Source organism: Ictidomys tridecemlineatus, chromosome 7 (assembly GCF_052094955.1).
Source record: "Ictidomys tridecemlineatus isolate mIctTri1 chromosome 7, mIctTri1.hap1, whole genome shotgun sequence".
NCBI classification, from domain to species: Eukaryota; Metazoa; Chordata; class Mammalia; order Rodentia; family Sciuridae; genus Ictidomys; species Ictidomys tridecemlineatus.
The window spans coordinates 40,114,217-40,139,051 of record NC_135483.1 but is presented as its reverse complement, the minus strand read 5'-3'; the positions used below and the strand labels follow the sequence as shown (position 1 = coordinate 40,139,051).

The following is a 24,835-nucleotide window of genomic DNA, read 5'->3' as shown; positions in this document are numbered from 1 at the left end:
CAATACAATAAATTTGGGTGACTTTAACACACCTCTTTGATCACTAAAGAGATCTTCCAAACAAAAGCTGAAGAAACTATATTACTCAATAATACGATCAATAAATTAGACTTAACTGACATATATAGAATATTTCATCCTTCAAGGAGAGAATATACTTTCTTCTCAGCAGCACATGGGTCCTTCTCTAAAATATAGACCTTATACTATACCACAAAGCAACTCTTAGCAAATATAAAAAAAGTAGAGATACTGCCCTGCATTCTATCAGATCATATGGAATGACATTAGAAATCAATGATTTAAAAAAGAAATAAAATCCACTCCAATACCTGTAGACTAAATAATATGCTACTGAGTGAACAATAGGTTGCAAAAGATATCAAGGAAAAGATTAAAAAAAAATTAGAGGTGAATGAGAACACAGATACAACATATTAAAATCTCTGACACTGTGAAAGCATTCTAAGAGGAAGGTTCATTGCGTGGAGTTTATTCCTTAAAAAAGAAAAAGTCAACAAATAAATGACTTAATATTACATTCAAAACGATAGAAAAAGAAGAACAAATCAACACCAAAAGCAGAAGACAGGAAATAATAAAAATCAGAGCTGAAATCAATGAAATTAAAACAAAAGAAACAATTGAAAAAATTGACAGAATAAAAAGTTGATTCTTTGAAAAAATAAATAAATAGACCCTTAGCCATGCTAATGAAGAGAAGGAGAGAGAAAACTCAAATTATTAGCATATGTGATGAAAAAGGAAATATCACAACAGACACTACAGAAATACATAAGATAATTAGAAATGATTTTGAAAACTTGTACTCCAATAAAATAGAAAATATCAAAGGTATCAACAAATTTCTAGAGTCATAATTTGCCCAAATTGAATCAGGATGATATATACAATTTAAACAGATCAATTTCAAGTGATAAAATAGAAGATGCCATTAAAGAAGAACTAATACCAATAAACTCCAATTTATTTCAGGAAATAGAAAAAGAGGGAACACTTCCAAACTCATTCTATGAGGCCAGTATCACCATGATTCCAAATCCAGGCAAAGATACGTCAAAAAAAGAAAACTTCAAACCAGTATGTCTAATGAACATAGATGCAAAAATTCTCAATAAAATTCTGGCAGATCGAATACAAAAACATATCAAAAAGATCGTGCACCACAATCTAGTGGGATTCATCCCAGGGATGCAAGGTTGGTTTAACATACAGAAATCAATAAACATAATTCATCACATCAACAGACTTAAATATAGGAATCAAATGATCATTTTAATAGACGCAGAAAAAGCGTTTGATAAAATACAGCACCCCTTATGTTCAAAATACTAAAAAAACTAGGGATAACAGGAACATATTTCAACATCATAAAGACTATCTATGCAAAGCCAAGGCCAACATTATTCTAAATGGAGAAAAATTAAAGGCATTCCCTCTAAAAACTGGAACAAGACAGGTATGCCCTCTTTCACCACTTATATTTAAAATGGTTCTTGAAACACTGGCCAGAGCAATTAGACAGATGAAAGAAATTAAAGGGATACACAAAGGAAAAGAAGAACTCAAATTGGCACTATTTGCTAATGATGTGATTCTATACCTAGAAGACCCTAAAAGTTCCACCAAAAAAACTTCTAGAACTAATAAATGAATTCAGCAAAGTAGCAAGATATAAAAATCAACATCCATGAATCAAAGGCATTTCTGTATATCAGTGATAAATCCTCAGAAATGGAAATGAGGAAAACTACCCCCATTTACAATAGCCCCCCAAAAATAAAATACTTGGGAATCAACTTAATGAAAGGGGTGAAAGATCTATATAATGAAAGTTATAGGGCTGGGGATGTGGCTCAAGCGGTAGCGCGCTCGCCTGGCATGCGTGCGGCCCAGGTTCGATCCTCAGCACCACATACCAACAAAGATGTTGTGTCCGCAGAGAGCTAAAAAATAAATATTAAAAATTCTCTCTCTCTCTCTCTCTCTCTCTCCTCTGTCACTCTCTCTTAAAAAAAAAAAAAAAAGTTATAGAACCCTAAAGAAAGAAGTCAAAGAAGACCTTAGAAGATGGGAGGGATCTACCTTTCTCTTGGATAGGCAGAATTAATATTACCAAAATGACCGTACTTCCAAAAGCACTATACAGATTTAATGCAATTCCAATCAAAATCCCAATGACATTCCTCTAGAAATAGAAAAAGCAATCATGAAATTCATTTGGAAAAATAAGAGATCCAGAATAGCTAAAGCAATCCTTAGCAGGAAGGGTGAAGCAGGTGGCATCACTATACCAGACCTTAACCTATACTACAGAACAATAGTAACAAAAACAGCATGGTATTGGCACCAAAACAGACTGGTAGAACAATGGTACAGAATAGAGGACAGAGACTAACCCACAAATTACAATTATCTTATATTAGACACATGCATTGGAGAAAAGATAGCCTCTTCAACAAATGGTGCTGGGAAAAGTTGAAATTTGTATGCAACAAAATGAAATTAAACCACTATCTCTCACCATGCACAAAACTCAACTCAAGGTGGATCATAGACTTAAGGAATAAAACCAGAGACCCTGCATCTAATAGAGGAAAAAAAGGTTCTTCTCAGCAAAAGAAAAATCTGTGAGGATTGGGAATAGATTTTTACCCCTCACACACACACATATATATATAGAACTCACAAAGTTAAACACCAAAAAAACAAATAATCCAGTCAATAAACGGGCCAAGGACCTGGACAGACACTTCTCAGATGATGATATATAATCAATCAACAAATATATGAAAAAATGTTCATCATCACTAGCAATTAGAGAAATGCAAATAAAAACTACTCTAAGATGTCATCTCACTCCAGTCAGAATGGCAGCTATTAAGAATACAAACAACAATAAGTGTTGGCAAGGATGTGGGGGAAAAAGGTACGCTTATACATTGCTGGTGGGACTGCAGATTGGTGCAGCCAATATGGAAAGTAGTATGGAGAATCCTTGAAAAACTGGGAATGGAACCACCATTTGACCCAGCTGTCCCTCTTCTTGGCCTATACCCAAAGGACTTAAAAACAGCATACTACAGGGACACAGCCACATCAATGTTTATAGCAACGCAAGTCACAATAGCTAAACTGTGGAGTCAACCTAGATGCTCTTCAGTAGATGAATGGATTTTTAAAAATGTGGCATATATCACGATAGAATATTACTCAGGAATAAAATAGAATAAAATTATGGCATCTGCAGGTAAATGGATAGAGTTAGAGAAGATAATGCTAAGTTAGCCAATCCCAAAAAAACAAATGCTGAATGTTTTCTTTGGTATAAGATTCATAGTGGGATAGGGAGAGGGAGCATGGGAGGAATAGACAAACTCTAGATAGGACAGAGGGGTTGCAGGGAAAGGGAGGAGGGGGCATAGGGTTAGAAATGATGGTGGAACATGATGATCATTATTATCCAAAGTACATGTGTGAAGACACGAATTGGTGTGAATATACCTTGTATACAACCAGAGATGTGAAAAATTGTGGTCTATATGTATAATAAGAATTGTAATGCATTCTGCTGTCATATATAAATTTTTTAAAAAGGAAAAAAAGAAGACAGATGCAAAATGAAAAAATAAAAATTAAAGAGCCTCTGGTTGCATTGTTTCAAGTAACTTGATTCATATCTAGAAAAAGATGGTTGCTAAATCAAACAGTGCCTATTTAATGAGTCCTCGTTATCCACAAAAATTAATGTATTCAGTGCTACTTTAATTGGTAGGATCTAGCTGGATCTTAATTTTTTACATAAATTTCAGCTATTTTTCCAAACTTACTTGCTTCTCAGCCTGCAGTGGATGTACTATATCCGTTAAGCAAGAAGACTGACAGGGGAGTTTGTATATCTGATAATTAGTGTTGGCTAGAATGAATGCCTTTGCTCCTGAGAAAAGTGGAGAGAGGGGGCTTCAGGAAAAGCTTAGCAGGTTGTCCTATGATGTAGTGCATATTCTGTTTATGTTGCAGCCAAGATTTTTTTTCTGTCCCTTCCTAAATAATCATAGCTCTTTGTTATACCATCCAAGACCAGGTTGGAGAATAAAAATTAGTTTTAGAGATTTCCATCTTTTTTTTTTTACGACCCTTAAGCTTGCATTATAAACTTCCACCATTTATATGTTCCATACATATTGTGTGTGTGTGTGTGTGTGGTGCTGGGGATTGAACCCAGGACCTGATACATCGAGGCAAATACTCTACTAACTGAGCTACATCCCCAGCCCCTGCACCATTTTGAGTTTTCTTTCTTTTTTTTTTTTTTTAAGAGAGAGAGAGAATTTTAATATTTATTTTTTAGTTTTCGGCGGACACAACATCTTTGTTTGTATGTGGTGCTGAGGATCAAACCCGGCCCGCACACATGCCAGGGGAGCGCGCTACCACTTGAGCCACATCCCCAGCCCCTTGAGTTTTCTTTATTGATACTTGATTTATTGTGACAGGGAAATGTAAGTTAGTATTATTATTCAATAATTATTGCTGTGTGTAGCCTTTCTATTCTGCTCTTGGATGCTGTGTTTTAAAGATTTAGCCATGTCTTTTATGTAATGTCCTGCATAGACTTAAGCTAATCCATTCTTTTATTTTTAAAGTTGTCTCTCTGTCATCTTTCCAAAGGCATTAGAATAATATTTAGTATTTTATTATTAAAAATAAAAGTCAAGGGGCTGGGGCTGTAGCTCAGTGGTACAGCACTTGCCTCACATGTTGAGGCACCAGGTTTGATCCTCCGCACCACATAAGAGTAAATTTTAAAAAAATTCAAGTGAGTTAAGCTGTTTTAGTAAACATCATTAGATAAGAATATAAAGGTTTGCACTTTTGTAGATAAGTTTCTGTAGACTTACTTGCTTACTGAATAATTATGACTCTGCACAAGAAGAGTTTGAATATACATTAGGAGTATGATATGTTCATTTTTCAGCCTTAGTAGTCTCGATGGTATGATTCTTCAGAACAATGATAATGAATTAAAAAAACAACACTTGCCAAGTTTTAGGATTAAATCTTTTAAAAATTGGAGATAATTTATACTTTCATAATCTGATGAAAGTTAAAGCATTTAGTGGGCATGGTGAGTCACTTATGAAGAGGCTTGTGTTTGCTAACATGGGACATATCTGACAGTCCATGTTTAGAATTTTTTTTTCATGTAACTGGTCATTTATACATGGATTACATTTCTCCTTCAAGTTTAACAAGCTTTTTAATGTTTTACTTTTTTTTTTTTATCTTTTGATAGGTGGTTTGTGAAGAAGGTGACAAGTTAACCTACTCAAAATATGGACGATTTTGTCATGAGGTCAAAATTAACTATTCTCCATATGTGAATTATTTTACTAGAGTATACTGGAACAGATCCTATTTTGTTTATAAAATCAACACTGTGATATCCTTCCAATCTTGAAAAATAATAGAGCCTTCATTTCAAAGACTTATGCCACCTGAAGTAAAATGAGATTTTCTTTTACCTATATGGTATCTGTTGCAAATCAGAGTATGAACATTTGAAATGCTGCTGCTCCTTTTTCCCTCCTGCTGTTAACTGAGTCCAGGATTTTGTGGGAAACAGAAAAATGTCAAATCTATCACTCTGCAATATTCCAGGCAGGTTTTTTCCTTAGTATTACATAGTGTTTAAAGATTTACCTATTGCAAGTTTCCCCATGAATCTTTCTATCATAATATTGATCTTGAATTTGAATTTGTCCTATGTCTCAAATGTAATATTTAATTAATACTTAATGTGATATAGTTATATAATACAAGGAAAGATTATTCTTCAACTTTCTGAAGGTATTTGTTGAATGGCTTATAGCAACTAAAATTTGACAATAAAAACTAATTTAAATGTTAGTTGAAAATATGTAAATTTAAATTAAAGTGGAAATTATATAAAAGAAAGTGATTTTCAAGGATATACATAAATATATCCTAAATTTGCCATGATACTGCTTTCATCTTCTGCTGCTTATACAAGTGAACACTTTCTTTGTAATACAGGCGCATGTTATTGCATTTTGTTATTTTATAACTATTAAAACAATTATCTTTTTTCACTTATGTCCTTTAATTTGATAACACTTAAATCATGATAAAACAGTAACTTTTGTTACATATATGTATATTTTTTTTAAATAGACCTTGAAAAGAATGTTTAGAATTTTTTTAAAAATACGAATTTAGGGTATGCAATCTATTCACATGGTTTCTATGGAAGTATTAAGTAAAAACTTTGTCAGAATTAGAATATGTACACTACAGTGAGCACGCACCAACTTTATGAAGTGTGTGTATATACACACACATATATATATGCAGATGCTGTTAAACATACCTCTGCATACAGATATGTTTATTATAGAACCCAAGCAATGTTATTTAAGAAACTGTGGTATGATTTTCATCATTAAGAACAAAATGACAGTTATAATAAAATTTACAACACAGTTTTACAGCATAAATACTTTGTTCCTTTGAGTATTTTAATATTTGTAATCTTTTATTAAAATAAACTCTAAACCTGACACAGTGGCGCACACCTATAATCCCAGCAGCTCAGGAAGCTGAGACAGGAGGATCAGGAGTTCAAAGCCAGTCTCAGCAAAAGTGAGGTGCTAAGCAACTCAGTGAGACCCTGTTTCTAAATAAAATACAAAATAGTGTTCGGGATGTGGCTCAGTGGTCAAGTGCCCCTGAGTTCAATCCCCAGTACCAAAAAATAAAATAAATTCTAAAAGAATTAATTTGACCTTTTTAAGAAGATTTAGTATAGATGTATCATTTTGATAAGATGAGTACATTTTCACTTTTACCTTGTATACCACCTGTTCAATGAACAGGTTTTCAACTTTTCACTTGTTAGAGGACTGTATAAATTACATTTTCAGAATTCTAAATTACTACATTAGAAGGGACTATTTTCCATTGTCTTTATTTTCTGTTTTTATACACACACATATATACATGTTATATATATATATATATATATATTTTTTTTTTTTAAGTACATGCATTCTTAGAGTAATACTAGAATGCTTTGCTTCATTGGAGCTTAAGAATTATTTGACAGTAGTGTCATATCTGATGTTTTAGTTTCATTGGTTCTCATTTCATTATTGTATATAATTGTTTTAACTATGTTATGATAACCAGGAAACATATTTCAGATTGACTTTGTACATTTAGTAGTGAGTCACTCATATTTAACATCAAGCTTTATGAAAATATTACCACAGTTATGTAAGTACACAGTGAATAGTACATGGTAGTTCTTGTGATTAGAGCATGTAAAACATTGTACTTTAAAAGCCAGCTTGCAAATTTTGAAGAGAACACAGACACCCTACTTTCTATGTAGTGTGAAATATTTAATTGAATTTTTATTGATATATATTATGATTACATTCTGAATTAGTTTGGGTTGTTGTGTTTTATTTTGTTTTCTATGTTAGTTGCTTTTTGCTTCTGTCAACTAAATTCTTAAATAAAATAGACTTGAAGAAATTTTTAATCAAAATTTTTAAATAATGAATTTTTCATTCAGCATAAATTGAAAGAGAAAAGTAATATGAGAGAGAAACTTATTTGCTTCAACTGTACTGTATTTGCTTCAAATATTTGTATTTAAAACAATAGTAGTAGAAAACTTTGTATTGGAAGGATTTAATTATTTCCTTATTTGTAGAGTAATAAAAATTAACAATTCTGCAAGTAATTATACTTTGGTAGCTTATGGCTGTTATGTTTGACAATAAAGATCTATTAAAGGGGCTGAGGTTGTGGATCAGCGGTAGAGAGCTTGTCTAGCACATGCAGGGCCCTGGGTTCGATCCTCAGCACCACATAAAAAGAAATAAACAAAATAAAGGTATTTGTCCATCTACAACTAAAAGAAAGTATTTTTTTTTTAATCTATTAAAGGATCAAAGTTAATGGGTTTTGGATGGAAGGGATTTCTCAGAGAAATACAATATATACCTTGCCCTGGATTTTGCAAACCCATTGAAATAAGTGCCTTAACTTCTGTATTTCTAAGTTTACTTTTTTTTTATTTTCTCCAAAATATTGCATGTTTTCTTTTTTCTAAGAAAATGATGGTAACTTTTTCCTTATTAATAATAAAAGATTGGAGCTAGGGCTGTAGCTCAGTGGTAGAACACTTGTCTAGCATGCATGAAGCCTTGGTTTCTATCCTCAGCACTACAAAAACAAACAAAAAAAACCTAAAAAGATTTTTGTTAAAAAAATCTTTCCTCTTTTATTGTTACTACTAGCTTCAATTCAGTAATAAATCTTTGTTAAGGATTTCTAGCCTCCTTAATTAATTTATTTATCTACCCAAATGCCAAACCAGCCAACAAATAAAACTACTTGATAAAGTAATTGTAATATTGACTCAGTTGGTTTGTGTTTTTTCTAACTTCACCATCTGCATCTTGTTTTTTTTTTTTATTAACCTGGTAGAGTTTTACAATCTGAGTATGTATTGTTCTTTAGCACTAACTTTTTCTTCATTATTTTCTATGTATATACAGCATTTTTCTTTCAGAATATTAATTCAAATTACCAGTAGGCTCAATGTTGTAACACTCTTCCATATTGATTCAAAAAGCAATAGAAATGGAAGGCAAAGTGTGATAAAATTTGTGACTGAAAAATGTGCATAAAATAGATTATAATAATTTCTTGAATAGCCATCTTAATAAATAGAAGCTTTGTTTCTAAGGAGTCAATTGTTTTGGACCCTTTTTACTTTTAAACTGTTAAAACATTTGGATGCCTTTTGTGATAAAAGTAGTGCCTCTCTTTTTTTTCATTTGGTAGGTTTTTTTTAAATTGTATATAAGTTGATTTTTTTGGTAAATTCATTTTTAATGCTTGAATATTGAAAGAACATACATTACTAATTCTGTATATTTAAGAATCTTTTAGAAAATACTTTCGATTTATATCTCAATATATGCTCTCTTCATTTGTCCAATATTTAAAATATGTAGTCTCTATTATTGCTATTTCCCAATAGCTTTTAGATTCCAATATGTATTAGAATTTTGGCTCTCAAAGTTGCAAGTAAAACTGAACAATTTCTTATTAAAATTATTGGGTTTTTTTATGTGTAATGTTAATACTTTAAGTAAAATTAGATGTGAAAATAGCAAAGGAATATATATGACTCAACTATTTTCTGTCTATCAAAGTTTCTAAACATGATACTGTGTTTGCCATAATAAAAAAAAATATTCATTCTGAAACCAAATTTGTTGAATTTAGTAAAAGGTATCTTTGAATCTTTTCTGTTTATAAGTCCCATACATCTTGGCATATATACTCATAAGTACAGTTTTATAAGAGATACACTTGTGGCCTATATATATATATAGTTAGTGGAATAATAATTCATATGTTGCGAACTTATAGTTTGAAATTTCATAAACTACCCTCTCATAGCTTTGTAAGGCTATTGCAATTTCTTTTAATATTTTATAACTATTAATTATCTTTTTTCACTTATGCCCTTTATGTTGACATCTGAGTCATATCTATAACTATATGGTTTTAGATTAAATATATTCCTCCTGTAAGGAAAGTTACATCTTTGCAAAAACATAAAATTTAATTTCAATAAATGCAAATATCTTTTAAGAGTTTATTACAAACTAGTTTACTTTAGATTTTGTAACTTTCAATATAGTTCTATTAAAAACCCAATACTTTCATATACCCTCCTTATTTTGTTTCTGTAATTAGATTCCTTTATTCATACATGAATTTTTTTCACACTTTTATAGAAATATAATTCATTTACAGTTCACCCACTTGAAAGTGTACAATGCAGTGGTTTTTAGTACATTCACAGAGTTATGCAATTATCACAATCAATTTTAAGATGTTTTTATCACCCCCAGAAGAAAGATCATACCCTTTGGCTACCACTCCATCTTCCTTAGCTTTATACAACTCCTACTAATCTATATATTATCTCTATATTTGCCTATTCTGGACATTTCATACAAATGCAATCATATAACAGATGTTCTTTGTAATGGCCTCATTTTCCTATCCTAACATTTTCAAGGTTCATACACGTTGTAGCATATATCATTCCTTTTTAGTGCCAAATGACATTCCATTATATGAATGTTCTGTTTTCTTTATCCATTCATCAGTTGATGAGCATTTTGAGTTGTTTCATGGAAACATATTTTTGTTTCTCTTGGATATATAAATGGGAGTAGAATCCCTGGGTCAAATTTTGAAGAACTGCCTGACTAGTTTCCAATCTGACTGTACCATTTTACAATCCCTCCAACAATGTATGAGGGTTCCCACTTCTCCACATCCTTGCCAACACTCTTTGCTCCTGATTTCAGCCATCCCATTGGGTAAGAAGTGGTATCTCATTATGATTTGTTTGTTTGTTTTTTGTTTTTGTTTTGTTTTGTTTTGTTTTTGTTTGTGTGGTTGGCTGGTTGGTTGGTTGGGGGGATACCAGGGATTGAACTCAGGTGCACTCAACCACTGAGCTACATCCCCAGCCCTATTTTGTATTTTATTTAGAGACAGGGTCTCACTGAGTTGCTTAGTGCCTTGCTTTGGCTGAGGCTGGCTTTGAACTCAGGATCCTCTTGTCTCAGCCTCCCAAGCTGCTGGGATTACAGGCATGCACCATCACACCCTGCTCCCACTTTGGGTTTTTTTTTTTTTTTAAGTTGTTACTCTAGGGCTTGTCATATGCATCTTACTAATCACTTTAGATTTATACTAAATCCAGTGTGATATAGAAACATTGGTCTTAAAATGCTCCATTCCCTCTTCTGCTTTGGTACTATTATTATACTGCATTTACATGGTATAAATCCAGGAAGTTGAAAGGGGGGGGGAGAACATGTTTTTAGTATTTGTTGTAAGTCTTATTTACCATTTTTGTTCTCTATGGTTCCTATGATACAATCTAGTGTCATTTTCTTACTGCAATACAGCTTTGTTCCTATTCACCTCCTTTATACTGTTAAATACAAATAGTTCCCAATAGTATAGTCCTTATGGTATAGTTATATACAGATTGTTTCATACAATTGTTCTAATCAGAATTTTTTTTTTTTTTGGTATTGGGGATTGAACCCCAAAGACACTTAGCCACTGAGCCATATCCCCAGCCCTTTTCTTTATCTTGAGACATTCTTTCTAAATTGCCCAACTAGCCTTGAATTTGTGATTCTCCTACCTACCTCAGCCTCCTGAGTATTTGGGAATACAAGTGTGGGCCACCTCCCACCCAGTTCGGTAGTTGCCCTTTGACCGATAATTTTGTCTATTTGACTGGATTAAGGACTACCCAGAAACCTGGTAAAACATTATTTTCGGGGAGAGTTGTAAAAGGGTTTCCAGAGGTTACCAGCATGAATCTGAATGAACCAATATTGGGTGGGCACCAACAATTAGGGTCCAGGAGAGAAAACAGAAAACGCAGATGTGTCTGCCTGTAATCCCAGCAGCTTGGAAGGCGAGTTCAGAGCTAACCTCAGCAAAAAGTGAGATGCTAAGTAACTCAGTGAGGCCCTGTCTCTAAATAAAATACAAAATAGGGTTGGGGACATGACTGAGTGGTTGAGTGCCACGGAATTCAATCCCCCTACTCCAAAAAATAAATAAATAAAAACAATTGTATCTATCTCTGGAGCTGGGATACACTTTTTAAAAATATATATGTATATTTTTAGTTGTAGATGGACACGTTACATTTTTATTTATTTTTATATGGTGTTGAGGATCGAACCCAGGGCTTCACACATGCCAGGAGAGCACTCTACCACTGAGCCATAATCCCAGCCTTGGGATACACTTTTCATCCCCTTTCCTTGGACATCAGAACCCCATGTTTCCCAGACCATGAAGTTATAGAACCAGCACCTTCCCCTGGTTCTGAGATCTTCACTTTGGACTGAAGCTGCCGACATTACAGGATCTCCAGCTTGTTGACCCTGTCATTTGACCTCTAGAAAACCTTAATACTGGGCCCAAATGTGTACTAAATAAGTCTTCAGACAGCTAGCTATTCCCTTGTAGGAGCTAAATCTGGTTTCTTTTTTCTTTTATTGGTACCAGGGATTGAACCCAAGGGCACTTAAACACTGAGCCACATCCCCAGCTTCCCCCACACACACTTATTTTTTTTTTTATTGGTTGTTCAAAACATTACAAAGCTCATGATATATCATCTTTCATACATTTGACTCAAGTGGGTTATGAACTCCCATTTTTACCCCAAATACAAATTGCAGAATCACATCGGTTACACACATTTTTACCTAATGGCATATTAGTGACTGTTGTATTCTGCTACCTTTCCTATCCCCTACTATCCCCCCTCCCCTCCCCTCCTATCTTCCCTCTCTACCTCATCTGCTGTTGTTCAATTCTCTCCCTTGTTCCCCCCCCTTCCCCTCACAACCTCTTATATGTAATTTTGTGTATCATTGAGGGTCTCCTACCATTTCCATATGATTTCCCTTCACACTTATTTTTGGAGACAGGGTCTTGCTAAGTTGCTTATGGCCTCCATAAATTGCGAGGCTGGCTTTGAACTTACGCTCCTCCTGCCTCTGCCTCTGGAGCCACATAAATCACCACTCCTTGCTCAATCTGGTTTCTTATCTCTGATTTTTTTTTTTTAGCATGGCTGCTCTATTCTCTCTTCCTATATTTACAAATATCTATGTCTAGCTAGGTGTGATGATGATGCATGTTTGTAGTTTGAGGGACTGAGGAGGTTGAGGCAGGAGGATCTCAAGTTCTAAGCTAGCCTCAACAACTCATGAAGGTCCTAAGCAATAAAATAAAAATGGCTGAGGATGAAAGTGGTAAAACACCCCCAACTTCTGGCCCCTAGTACTCATCTTCCAATGCCCATGCAAGTTAGCCTCAGCTCCGGAATTCATCTGATGAAAACTTGTGGCCAAAATTGTAGACTGCTGGCCAACCAGTGAACTTCCTGCCTTTGAGTCAGATGACTTCCTGGTTCTCCCAAGGAGCTCTTGGGAGGCAGCAAGCTCTAAGCTGCCAGTGTGGCAATCTCACAAATGACCCATGTCTACTCACAGCACAGATGTAGATACCCAAATAAGTAAATCTTTGTTCCTAGTTAGCCAAGAGCAAGGTTATGCGTTTATTTGCAAAAGAGCTCTTGGTAGTCAGTAATGTTGAGTCTGAGTCATTGCAGCATCCAGGTCTCCTGTTTTCCCTCTAGTGACTCAAGCCCTGTGTTTCTTTCCCATAATATGGGTTCTGTGTGTGATGCGCAGCTGGGATGGAAGAACTCTCTTTTGTGTGTGTGTGTTTGTGTGTTTGTACGCGTGCGCGCGCGCACACACACACGTGCAAGTACATACTGGGGTTTGAACCTAGGGCCTGATGCAAGCTAGGCAAGTGCTCTAACACTGAGCTACACCCTCAGAAGACCTCAATCTCTTTACAGTAAGAATTTGGAGTTTGCTGTGATCTTGTGCAGATGGAACATCACATCTGATTCCTACTCTTCAGCCTATCCGCTACACTGTTAGGATTCTTTTTGCTGTGTGCACTTATGGCAGCAGTGTAAGTGCAGAAACGCAGGGCATGCTCTTTCCTTCCTCTCTGCCAGCCAGGATTGAACCCAGTCTCCAGACCAAGTTAATATAATTCCCAAAGAAGTCTATGAAGGGATTGTATCAGTTTCTGTTTTTTTGCTAAAATGACAATTACTTTTTCCCATAGAAATCCTTCATAGATTTTGTTGTTTACTGGGTATGAGGAACTTCAGCTTTGTTAAGTGTGGCTGAGAATTTCTTTCCCAAATCTTAAGACAGTGTTCCTAACTATGATGAAGATTCTATTTTGCTTTGTATTTCGTTATCCAATTTGTTGCAGACTGATAGGTGGTCCTATTGTTTAGGACTAGTTCACAGCTCATACTGCATGTTGAACTCACTACCCAAGTTACCCGACACCTAAACTTTTCTATATTAGACATGACCATTGATCATTCACTTGGATGTGAGGGCAATGCAAAATTGCTATAAGAATTTTTAAATTCATACTCTCAATACCAGTACTTTAACTTGACCCAGACCAGTAACTAACAAGTTACAGGTTGACACTAGTTTGTAAACAATACTTAAAATATCTCTATCCTCTGATTTTGTGTATGTGTTCTAAAACTTTTATTTTTCTGTTTTGATTTTTCTGTTTTGTTGTTGTTTTGCAGTATTGGAGATTGAGCTCAGAGCATCTCACATGTTAGGCAAGCACTCTAAGTTATTTTTTCAAGATTATTTATTAAAGAAGTCACTTTATTTGCTGGTACATTCTCATGTGTGCTAATACTGAAATTGTAAGTGGGGCAGGGGCGGCTGTAGCTCAGTGGTAGAGGGCTTGCCTAGCACATGTAAGGCGCTGGGTTCAATCCTTAGCACCACATAAAAATAAACAAATAAAGACATTCTGTCCATCTACAGCTACAATAAAATAAAATAAAAACCTTTAAATAAAGAAATTTGTATGGCTAATACTTTGAAATCCAGCATGTCCCATAGCTTGATAAGAACAGTGTATCTGCCTTAGACAATTGTGATTTTTCTTTTTTTTAACAGCATGGAGAAATAGAGACCGAAGTAGAGGATGTGTGTCGCGGTACTCTTAATAATTACTCTGAGGCATATATTCAACCACACCAATCATCAAATATAAACAGTTAATGCAAAAAGTGATGGATGTGTGGGAGCACTCCAACTAGCATTCAATGCACACTAATTAACACTATAAGCAAATCACACAATGCTAGGGCAACCATGAGCCCTAAAATACCTCCAATGCCACTTGACTTCTCTTAGCCCAAAGAGCAGATGTTGCCCTTGTCTGATGGTTCTCTCCAGCCAATGAATGGATGTCAGGGAATGGTGGAGTTGGTCCAGGGATGGACAGCAAGGCAGCCAGTCTCACTGATGGCCTTAGAGCAAAACTCTTCAATGTGGCAGGAGCAGTAATTTAAATACAGTTCCACATTGGTGTTGTATATTGGTGATTGGTTACACCCAGTGAAAGTCAATGTCCATTGGTTATGTCCATCGAGGTGATGTAATTGCAGCCTGCATGTTCTTTGTGCATGTCCATGGAGCTGTGCTCCCTATTAGTTGTAACCAGTCATTGCTAAGCATGCCTATGGCTAGTGCCCCTTATAGCTCTTTATCAATTGCAAGCAGACATAACTAAGCAGTACAATGGCTGCTGTTCCTTATGGCTACCAACTTAGTGAGTCCCAGCATGTCCCAGCATGTCTATGGCAGATGCTGCTTACATTTTGGTATACAAATGATATATTAATGTGCCAATATTTCTCTAGCCACTGAGAACATAAGTCCCAAAATCAAATTCTAAAAGCACACCTTGAATTTTTCTCCTATCTGTATGCAGAGTGGGTTTTTTTAAAGATTTTATTTTTCTTTATTTATTATGTGGTGCTGAGGATTGAACCCAGTGCCTCACACATGCTGGGCAGGCGCTCTACCACTGAGCCCCAGCCCCAGCCCTGCAGAGTGGCTTTTATGTTTAAAAAATCTCTAACGTAAAAGTATAGTACTTGGGGCTAGGGATGTGGCTCAAGCGGTAGCGCGCTCGCCTGGCATGCGTGCGGCCTGGGTTCGATCCTCAGCACCACATACCAACAAAGATGTTGTGTCCGCCGAGAACTAAAAAATAAATATTAAAAATTCTCTCTCTCTCTCTCTCTCTCTCTCTCTCCTCTCTCACTCTCTCTTTAAAAAAAAAAAGTATAGTACTTGGAAATAAAAGCAAAAAGAGAGACAAATCCAAGTTTGTGAGTTTTGTTTTCCAGATGCCTGGCTGACAGAATGAAAGTGATAAACATACTCTCAGCCAGTTGGAAAGAATTTACTCTTTCCCCTGAGACCCCTGGCAATGCAAAATGGAGGCACCTGTCTGCCCCAGCTTACTGTAGAGGGTCTCCATACTGGAGATTGAACTCAGGGGTGCTCTACCAGTGTTGTACATCTCCAGCCCTTTTTATTTTAGTTTGTGACAGGGTCTTGCTAAGTTTTCCAGGCTGGCCTGGAACTTTCAATCCTCTGCCCCATCCTCCCAAGTTTCTGGAATTACAGGCTTACACCACCAAGCCGGGCATGCCACTGTAGAGGGTTTATAAAGGAAGGTGGTAGAAGGTCACCATGTGAAAACAAATGACCTCAGAGACTCAGCACTGGCTCCATCATGACAACCAGCATATGACTGTTGTACTTCTTAGGCAAATTCTTCATTCAGTAAAAAGAACTACTCTTTGTCATCCATTCAGCTAGACACTGTATGAGTAGCAGAGACAGATATTTGCTGAGTGTAGTGGCACACACCTGTAATCCCGATCCTGGTGGCTCAGGAGGCTGAGGCAGGAAGAGTTCAAAGCCAGCCTCAGCAATTTAGCGAGGCCTAAAGCAACACAGTAAGACCCTGTCTCTAAATAAAATATAAATAAGGGCTGGGGATATTGTAAAGACAAATGACACACACATGAAACAGAAAACCTCAGATCAGCAGGCTTTTCTTTATTCAGTATTTAGGGGCAGAGTCAATTGGTATAACCCTGGTGTGGCTCATTTTCTGGGCAGAAAATGGTGATGAGCTGAAACAAGGATCTGGGTTATATAAGCTTCATTTAGAGTGGGACAGGTGGGCAATTCCTGGGGTTCATTATATTGGAACTGGCTGACCCATTAGGTCCTTCCCCTACCTTCCCCAAGTCTCCATGCCAATAGTTTAGACCCCACAAAAGAAGTTAGACAGTTCCATAGGTAATTACAAGGGGGAGAAGAGGGCCACAACAGGGATGCCCAGTGCTATGAGAACAGACAGCAGGGTGACTGGTCAAGGAGGCAAAGAAGGTTGCAGAGAAAGTTAATATAAATAATAAGAAAATAATTTTGATAACTGTAGGACTCACTACCTCTTGAAAGATCTGTTTTGGGAAATACTAACATGTGACTTAGTTAGATATTGAAGAATAGCTTATACAGAAAATAGATACTTCAACAATAAGCCTCATGTCATATTCATTTTTTGCTTGTTTGGTTTTTTGGTACTGGGGGTTGAACTCAGGGGCATGTGACCACTGAGCCACATCCCCAACCTTATTTTGTATTTTATTTAGAGACAGGGTCTCACTGAGTTGCTTAGTGCCTCTCTTTTGCTGAGGCTGGCTTTGAACTCACAATCCTCCTGCCTCAGCCTCCCCAGCTGCTGGTATGACAGGCATGCGCCACTGCACTCAGCTTAGATCCTATTCTTATACCGGGAAGAGGTGATTTTGTCTAATCTTTGCTACTGGTAGATACGAACACTACCCCAAGAGGCCACAAGATGGCAATGTAATCAGCATAGTTCCCTCCCCCAAAATATTAAATAAAATTTCAAATTCTCTGTTGATAACAATTCTATTTCTTTTTCTTTTCTTTTTTAGAACTCCCAAAAAGGGCTAGGGATATGGCTCAGTTGGTAGAGTGATTGACTTGCATACACAAGGCCCTGGGCTCAATCCCCAGTACCACCAAAAAAAATTCTCAAAGAAATGAAATGAATCCAAATTTATTTTTTTATGTGATTCTCAGGGAACTTTTATGTTTTAGAATGCAGAAAAGTAAAATTATGCATTGCATACTTGCATTTTGTTTTTCCATGGTAATTCTTCTGGTTTCCTATACTGTGTGTTGGCAGTGTGAGAGGTCCACATTTCAGAAGGAAGAATTTATGCCCTAACAGAAGGAAAAGAAATCTGGGAAGATGTAAAAGAGAACATTTTAAACTATCATGAAGAAAGAGGAGGACAAAATGATTAGTTACTACAGTTTATTATCAACATAAAAACATATACATATAAAATATAAAACATAAAAATGTTTGCTAGAATTTCATTTATTCGTGTGTGTGTGTGTGTGTGTGTGTGTGTGTGTGTGTGTGTGTGTTACTAGTAATTGAACCCAGGGATGCCCTTCCACTGAGCTACATACATCCTGAGCTCATTTTTCATTTTAAGACAGGTCTCACTAAATCTTGAGGCGGGCCTCAAATTCGCAATCCTCCTGCCTGACTCTCTGGAGTCACTGGGATTACATATGTGCACCACCATGCCCAGCACATTTATTCCTATATTCCTATATCTGGTACCATCTCATTTGTGAAATTTTCCTTGATCTGAGCCCAGTAGTTCTACATGCTTTTTGTTGTATCTGGTGGTACTGAGAATTGAACCCAGGGCTTCATGCATGCTAGGCAACTGCTGTACCTCTAAGCTACATCCCCCAACCCTTGAGCCCAGGATTTCTAGGCCAGCCTGGCAACATAGAGAGACCTCAACTCAAAAATAAAACAAAGCCAAGCACTTTAGTACCTTTCAGGTCTTACGTCATCTTTCAGTACATCTTACAAACTAATAGTTAACAATAACCTTCCCTTCCCATCTTCTTTTACCTTCTCATCATCTTCTCCATGTAGAGACATTGGCTCTCAGCATTGGGGCACAGTGAGCAGATGCTGCTGCATAGGCAGCATGCCAGGTGTTAAGGTTTGCCTCAAACTGAGGAGATTACTGATGTGTTGGACTTTCAGTTTTAAACTTAGGTAAGTCCTGGCTAAGTCAAGATGAGTCAATATTATGTTTTGAATTTTTTGGTCCCTTCAAAATTCATATGTTGCAATCTTAATCCCCAATGTATCCTAATGGGAGGCATTTAGATCATGAAGGCCTTGTCCTCCTGAATGAATTAATATCACTATGAAAAGGGTTGGGGCTGGGTATGCTGATGCAAGTCTCGAATCCCAGTGGCTCACGAGGTTGAGGCAGGAGGATCCCAAGTTCAAAGCCAGCCTCAGTGGTTTTAGCGAGGTGCTAAGCAACTCAGTGAGACCCTATCTCTAAATAAAATACAAAATAGGGCTAGGGATGTGGTTCAATGATCAAGTGCTCCTGAGTTCAATCGAGTTGCTTAGGGCCTCCTTGAGTTGCTGAGGCTGACTTTGAATTTGGGATCCTTTTGTTGCAGTCTCCAAAGTTGCTGGAATTTATAGGTGTGTCACAATGCCTGGCACACACCTATAAGTGAAAATTTGAAATGAAAAATTTGGGGGGGGGTACCAGGGACTGAACTCAGGGGTACTCAACCATTTCAGCCACATACTCAGCCCTATTTTATATTTTATTTAGAGACAGAGTTTTATATTTTATTTAGAATTGCTTAGCCCTTAAGCCATTACTGAGACTGGCTTTAAACTTGTGATCCTCATGTCTCAGCATCTGAAGCCACTAGGATTACAGGTGTGCACCACCATGCCTGGCTCTGAAATGAAATTTTTAAAAAAAATATTATTTTAGTTGTAGATGGATACAATACCTTTATTTATTTTTATGTGGTACTGAGGATCGAACCTAGTGCCTCACATGTGCCAGGCAGGCATTCTACCACTGAGCTATAGCCCCAGCTCCTGAAATGAAATTTTTTAAATGAAAAATTTAAAAAGTTTATTTGCCCATTGTTTCAGAAAGTCTTTGATATAGGCAAGTTAAGTCTCTTCTTTGGACATTCAGGGGACATCTTTAGAGAACACTCATCTCATTCTAGGATTGTCTCACAATCACAGAACGCTGCTAACAGAAGCCAAACACATCAAACTTAGGGGAAAAAATGTGGCCAGTGGTGGGATTCCATACTTCACAGAATATGTGTCTTGCATCAGATCAGAAACAGATTATGGGGCTGGGGATGTGGCTCAAGCGGTAGCACGCTTGCCTGGCATGCATGCGGCCCGGGTTCGATCCTTAGCACCACATACAAAGATATTGTGTCCGCTGGAAACTAAAAAATAAATATTAAAAAATTCTCTCTCTCTCTCTTTCTCTTTCTCTCTCTCTCTCTCTCTCTCTCTCTCTCTCTCTCTCTCTCTCTCTCTCTCCCCTCTCTCACTCTCTCTTTAAAAAAAAAAAACAGATTATGATTTCTAGGGTTTTTTCAATGGACACCTTCCACATGTATTGCTCAAAGGGACAAGGGTCCCTTGCTAGAAGCTTGGGTCCAGTAGACTCCTCCAACATTGACAAAGACTTCAAGTGATCATCTCTACAAGCAGAGCTCAAAGTTTGATAAACATCAAAATATTTGTGAGTCAGGCTTGGTAGTACATACCTGTAATCCCAGCAGTTTGAGAGGGTAAAGCCGGAGATTGTGAGTTCAAAGCCAGCCTCAGCAACTTAGGGAGGCCCTAGGCAACTCAGCAGTGAGACCCTGTCTGTAAATAAAATATAAAGAAGGGCTGGGGATGTGGCTCAGTAGTTAAGCACCTCTAGGTTAAGCACCCCTGGTACCAAAAATAAACATAACAACTCTCATTGTCATTTTCATATCTGTAACAATTATTTAATTGTCAAAATCTAAAGTTAATCTGTACTGAGTTCTTAAACTTTAATGATACAAAAGATTATTATTATCTGAACATACTTATTTTATATAGACCACAATGAATAGCTATAAATTTCATGGACTTCCATGATTTTTTCATTTTTTGTAGGGCTAAGGGTTAAACCCAAGGCTTTACACATGCTAGGCAAGTACTATATGATACAGTTACAACCACAGAACTATACTCTGTTTCTTTTCTTTTTTTTAAATTTTTTAGATGTTGATGTACCTTTATTTTGTTCATTTCTTTGTATGTGGTGCTGAGAATTGAACCCAGTGCCTCACACATGCTAGGCAAGCGCTCTACCACTGAGCCACAACTCCAGCCCCTACTCTGGTTTTAATTTATATTATTATCCTATCATCATTATTATTTTCAATGCCAGGGACCAAACCCAGAGCCTTGCACATAATAGGCAAGGATTTTACCATCAACATACATCCTCAGCTCTCCTTTGATATATTTTTTAATTAACTTTGTGACTTCTTGTTCTTTTTCCAGTGGATAGAGTTTTCAAAGTTTGGGCATTTGGGAACCATCTTGTCATAATAGTACATTAGCAGTTATGAATAGTCATTTGTTCTAGCTGGGCATGGTGGCACATTCCTGTAACCCCAGTTATTCAAGAGGTTGAGACAGGAGGATCAGAAGTTTGAGGTCAGGGACTGTAGCTGTGACTCAATGGCAGAGCGCTTGCCTGGCATGTGCGAGGCACTGGGTTTGATCCTTAGCATCATATACAAATAACATAAAGGCATTCTGTCCATCTACAACTAAAAGAATTTTTTTTTTAAAAAAAAGAAGTTTGAGGTCAGTATGGCCAATTTAGTGAGACACTGTCTCAGAAAAAAAAAATCAGAGCAAAAAATCATAACTCAGTGGTTGAGTACCCCTCCCCCTGCAAAATCACTTATTACTTGTTAGCTGTTTTACCTAATGGTGATATAGAAACTCTTCCACCTGAGCTTTGTCTGAGCACAGTTTGAATCATTCCTGTTTTAGCGCTCATTTTGTTATTAAATATTTTTCTGAAGACTTGAGGAAAAAGACCTTCAAAATTGTGGCACATAGTCCTTCCTTCCTTCCTTCCTTCCTTCCTTCCTTCCTTCCTTCCTTCCTTCCTTCCTTCCTCCCTCCCTCCCTCCCTCCCTTCCTTTCTTCCTCCCTCCCTCCCTCCCTCCCTTCCTTCCTTCCTTCCATTTGTTGATTCCTTTCTTTTTTCAATGGAGGAAACCTGTAGAGATGAGGTGAGACACTATTCCCTGGAAGGGAAGATCATTCATAGGCATTGGCAAAATGTCATGATCAAGGACATGAAGAAGAGGGCTGGGGGCCCTTAGAAAAAGGGCTTATTTTGAGAAAACAGAATCCATAAGAAGGGACACTCAGCTACCCTTCAGCTAAGTGAATAGCCTTCCTGAATCTAGATGCTTCCTTTCTACTCCAGGGAAGACACATCCCTTCAGTTAATAGCAGCCTCCTGGCTTGGTAGACCATCTTCTCACCCTTTTTTGCCTTTCAACTGTTCCCTCTCTCCTGGATCTTTACCATCCACAAATATTTCCTAGTAAACAAGAAAAATAAGAAGACAAAGAAGAAAAAAAAGAAAACAAAAAAAATCCCTTAACCTCATAAATTGTTCTTTTTTTCGGGGGGGGGGGGTACCGGGGATTGAACTCAGGGGCACTCAACCACTAAGCCACATTCCTAGCCCTATTTTGTATTTGATCAAGGTACCTGTCTTAAACTACTTACTCTTTTTTTGGTACTAGGGATTTAACCCAGGAGCGGTTAACCACTGAGCCACATCCCTCCAGCCTACCCCACCCTTTTTTAAATTTAGAAACAAGATTTTGCTAAATTGCTGAGGCTGATTTGATCCACCTTCTTCAGACTCCTAAACCTCTGGGATTACAGGTGGGCACCACTACCTTTGCTTTTGGTACTGGAGATTGAACTCATGGACACTCAACCACATCTCCAGCCCTATTTTGTATTTTATTTAGAGACAGGCCTCATTATTGTGGAGGCTGGCTTTGAACCCTTGATCCTCCTGTCTCAACCTCCCAAACTGACGGGATTACAGATGTGTGCCACCGCCCAGCTCAAAACTTTTTTTTTTTTTAACATTTTAATTTTATTTATTTTATTTTATTTAGAGACAAAGTCTCACTGAGTTGCTTAGCACCTTGCTTTTGCTAAGGCTGGCTTTGAACTTGAAAGGACACTTTCAGAGTGCACATGAAGTTCCAGGACCACACCACACACACAGAAGATTTATTGTCAGTAACAGGAAGCATACCCACAAGGCTGTCCCTCCAAGGAGAGCAGCATCCTGTGGGCACTTACAGAGCAGCTTTATAGCCTGCAAGAGGAATCTCATAAGCTGTTCAGGAGTTTAAACTGAGGTGAGGTTGATCGTTTTATAGGCACACGTTCTTAATGAGAAGTTAAGCAGCACTGCCTCAGAATCAAAACTTTGGAACCTCTAGATAAAATGGCTCCTGATCTAAAATGGCAAATCCAATGACAATATTGATCTGATGTCAATAGAACTCGAGATTCTCCTCCCTCAGCCTCCTGAGCCACTGGGATATAGGCATGTGCCACTGCCTGGCTCATACCTTTTTTTTTTCTTTTAGTTGTAGATGGACACAGTACCTTTATTTTATTTATTTTTATGTGGTACTGAGGATTGAACCCAGTGCCTCACATGTGCTAGGCAAATACTCTATAACTGAGCCACAACTCCAGCCCCATAACTACCTATTCTTAACACATTCTAATTCATTGTTTAAAGAGGAACCCAAGACTGGTTGGTTAGTCATGGTGCTAGCCTGCAATCCCTGCTATTCAGTAGACTGAGGCAGGAAGATTGTAAATTCAAGGCCAGCCTTAGCAATTTAGCCAAGACCTGTCCAAATAAATAAATAAACAAATAAATAAATAAAATAGGACTGGAGATGTAGCTCTGAGATAGAGTACCCCTGGGTTCAACCCATTACAAAAAAGAAAAGAAGAAAAAAAAAACAGAGTGTGCAATTTAAAAGATTAATTTTATCTTGTCATTTCTTTCTTTAAAACATTCCAGGGCTGGGGTTGTGGCTCAGTGGTAGAGTGCTCTCCTAGCATGCATGGGGCACTGGGTTCAATCCTCAGCACCACATAAATGTAAAATAAAGATATTGTATCCACCTAAAACTTAAAAAAAAAAATTCCAAAGGCTTCCTGCTCACTATAAATAAGCCCTGCAGAATTAGCTCTCTCCTTCTACCTTGTCTTTTCTCTCCCTGTGAGTTTCAGTGTACCACTGCCTCATCTGTTTCTGGAACTTACCAGAACCTTTTTCACTTTTACTCTTCCCTAACTTGTTCTTAATATAAGTCTATTAAGTCTATTAAGTCAGCCATAATAGACTTAAAAAAAATAAAAAAAAAAAGTCCAATATCTTAACATGGCCTATCTTGGCCTCAGAAAATTTAGTCCTTACTGACCTCTCTATTCTTTCCCCATTCCATGCTCTTTATTTCCATGGTCTGATTGTATCTGAATTATTTTATTTTATTGGTGCTGGGGATTGAACTCAGGGGCACTCAACCACTGAGCCACATCCCCAGCCCTATTTTGTATTTTATTAAGAGACAGGGTCTCACTGAGTTGCTTAGCACCTTGCTTTTTTGCTGAGGCTGGCTTTGAACTTGAGATCTTCCTGCCTGAACCTCCCAAACTGCTGGGATTACAGGCATGTGTATTCAAATTATTTTGATTATTCTAACAGTTCAGGCTTTTGCCTACCCGAGCCTCTATACCCAAGCCTCTATAAATTTTACTGCATACACCCCTATCCCAGAAGAAAGCTCTTTCAGTTTAGGTAATTTCCACTCATTTTTCAAATTTCTTTTTAAACTTCCACACTCATCATTTCCACTCCTCAGATCTAATTGTTTTAGTTAATATAACATCCTGGGCTTCCTCTTTATTAGAACTTCACAACTTCAGATTCATTTCAAATGACTGGCTTTCCCATTACATTGTGAGCTCTATGATGGAGGGATCCCATCGACCATATTATTTATCATCTACATGGTGCCTCACCCAGAGTAGCTGCTCTATCTCACCTTTTGTTGATGAATTGATCCTTCTAATGCCCAATATATAAAAAAATAAGCTATGATTGAAACCGAGGGGAGTTAGCCTACAGTACATCACTGTATGCACATGTTCTTCCAGACACAGTTTTTTTCCTCCTCTAGAGGGCCTCCAAGGA

General features: G+C 37.0%; 1 protein-coding gene across 6 annotated transcripts in view; it reads left to right on the top strand.

The window, feature by feature from the left end:
• The window catches only part of Dpy19l4 (dpy-19 like 4), a 68,021-nt gene extending 59,216 nt beyond the window's left edge, over positions 1–8,805 (top strand). For 4 of the 6 annotated variants that reach the window (XM_078016901.1, XM_078016898.1, XM_078016896.1 and 1 more), the window contains one exon: positions 997–5,384. In XM_078016901.1, coding sequence (XP_077873027.1) covers positions 997–1,356 — 360 coding nt within the window. In that variant the 3' untranslated portion in view covers positions 1,357–5,384. Of the gene's footprint in view, positions 1–996 lie in introns of all 6 variants that reach the window. The other 2 variants (XM_078016897.1, XM_005328663.5) reach the window with 2 other exon arrangements.
• Positions 8,806–24,835: the final 16,030 nt, after the last annotated feature.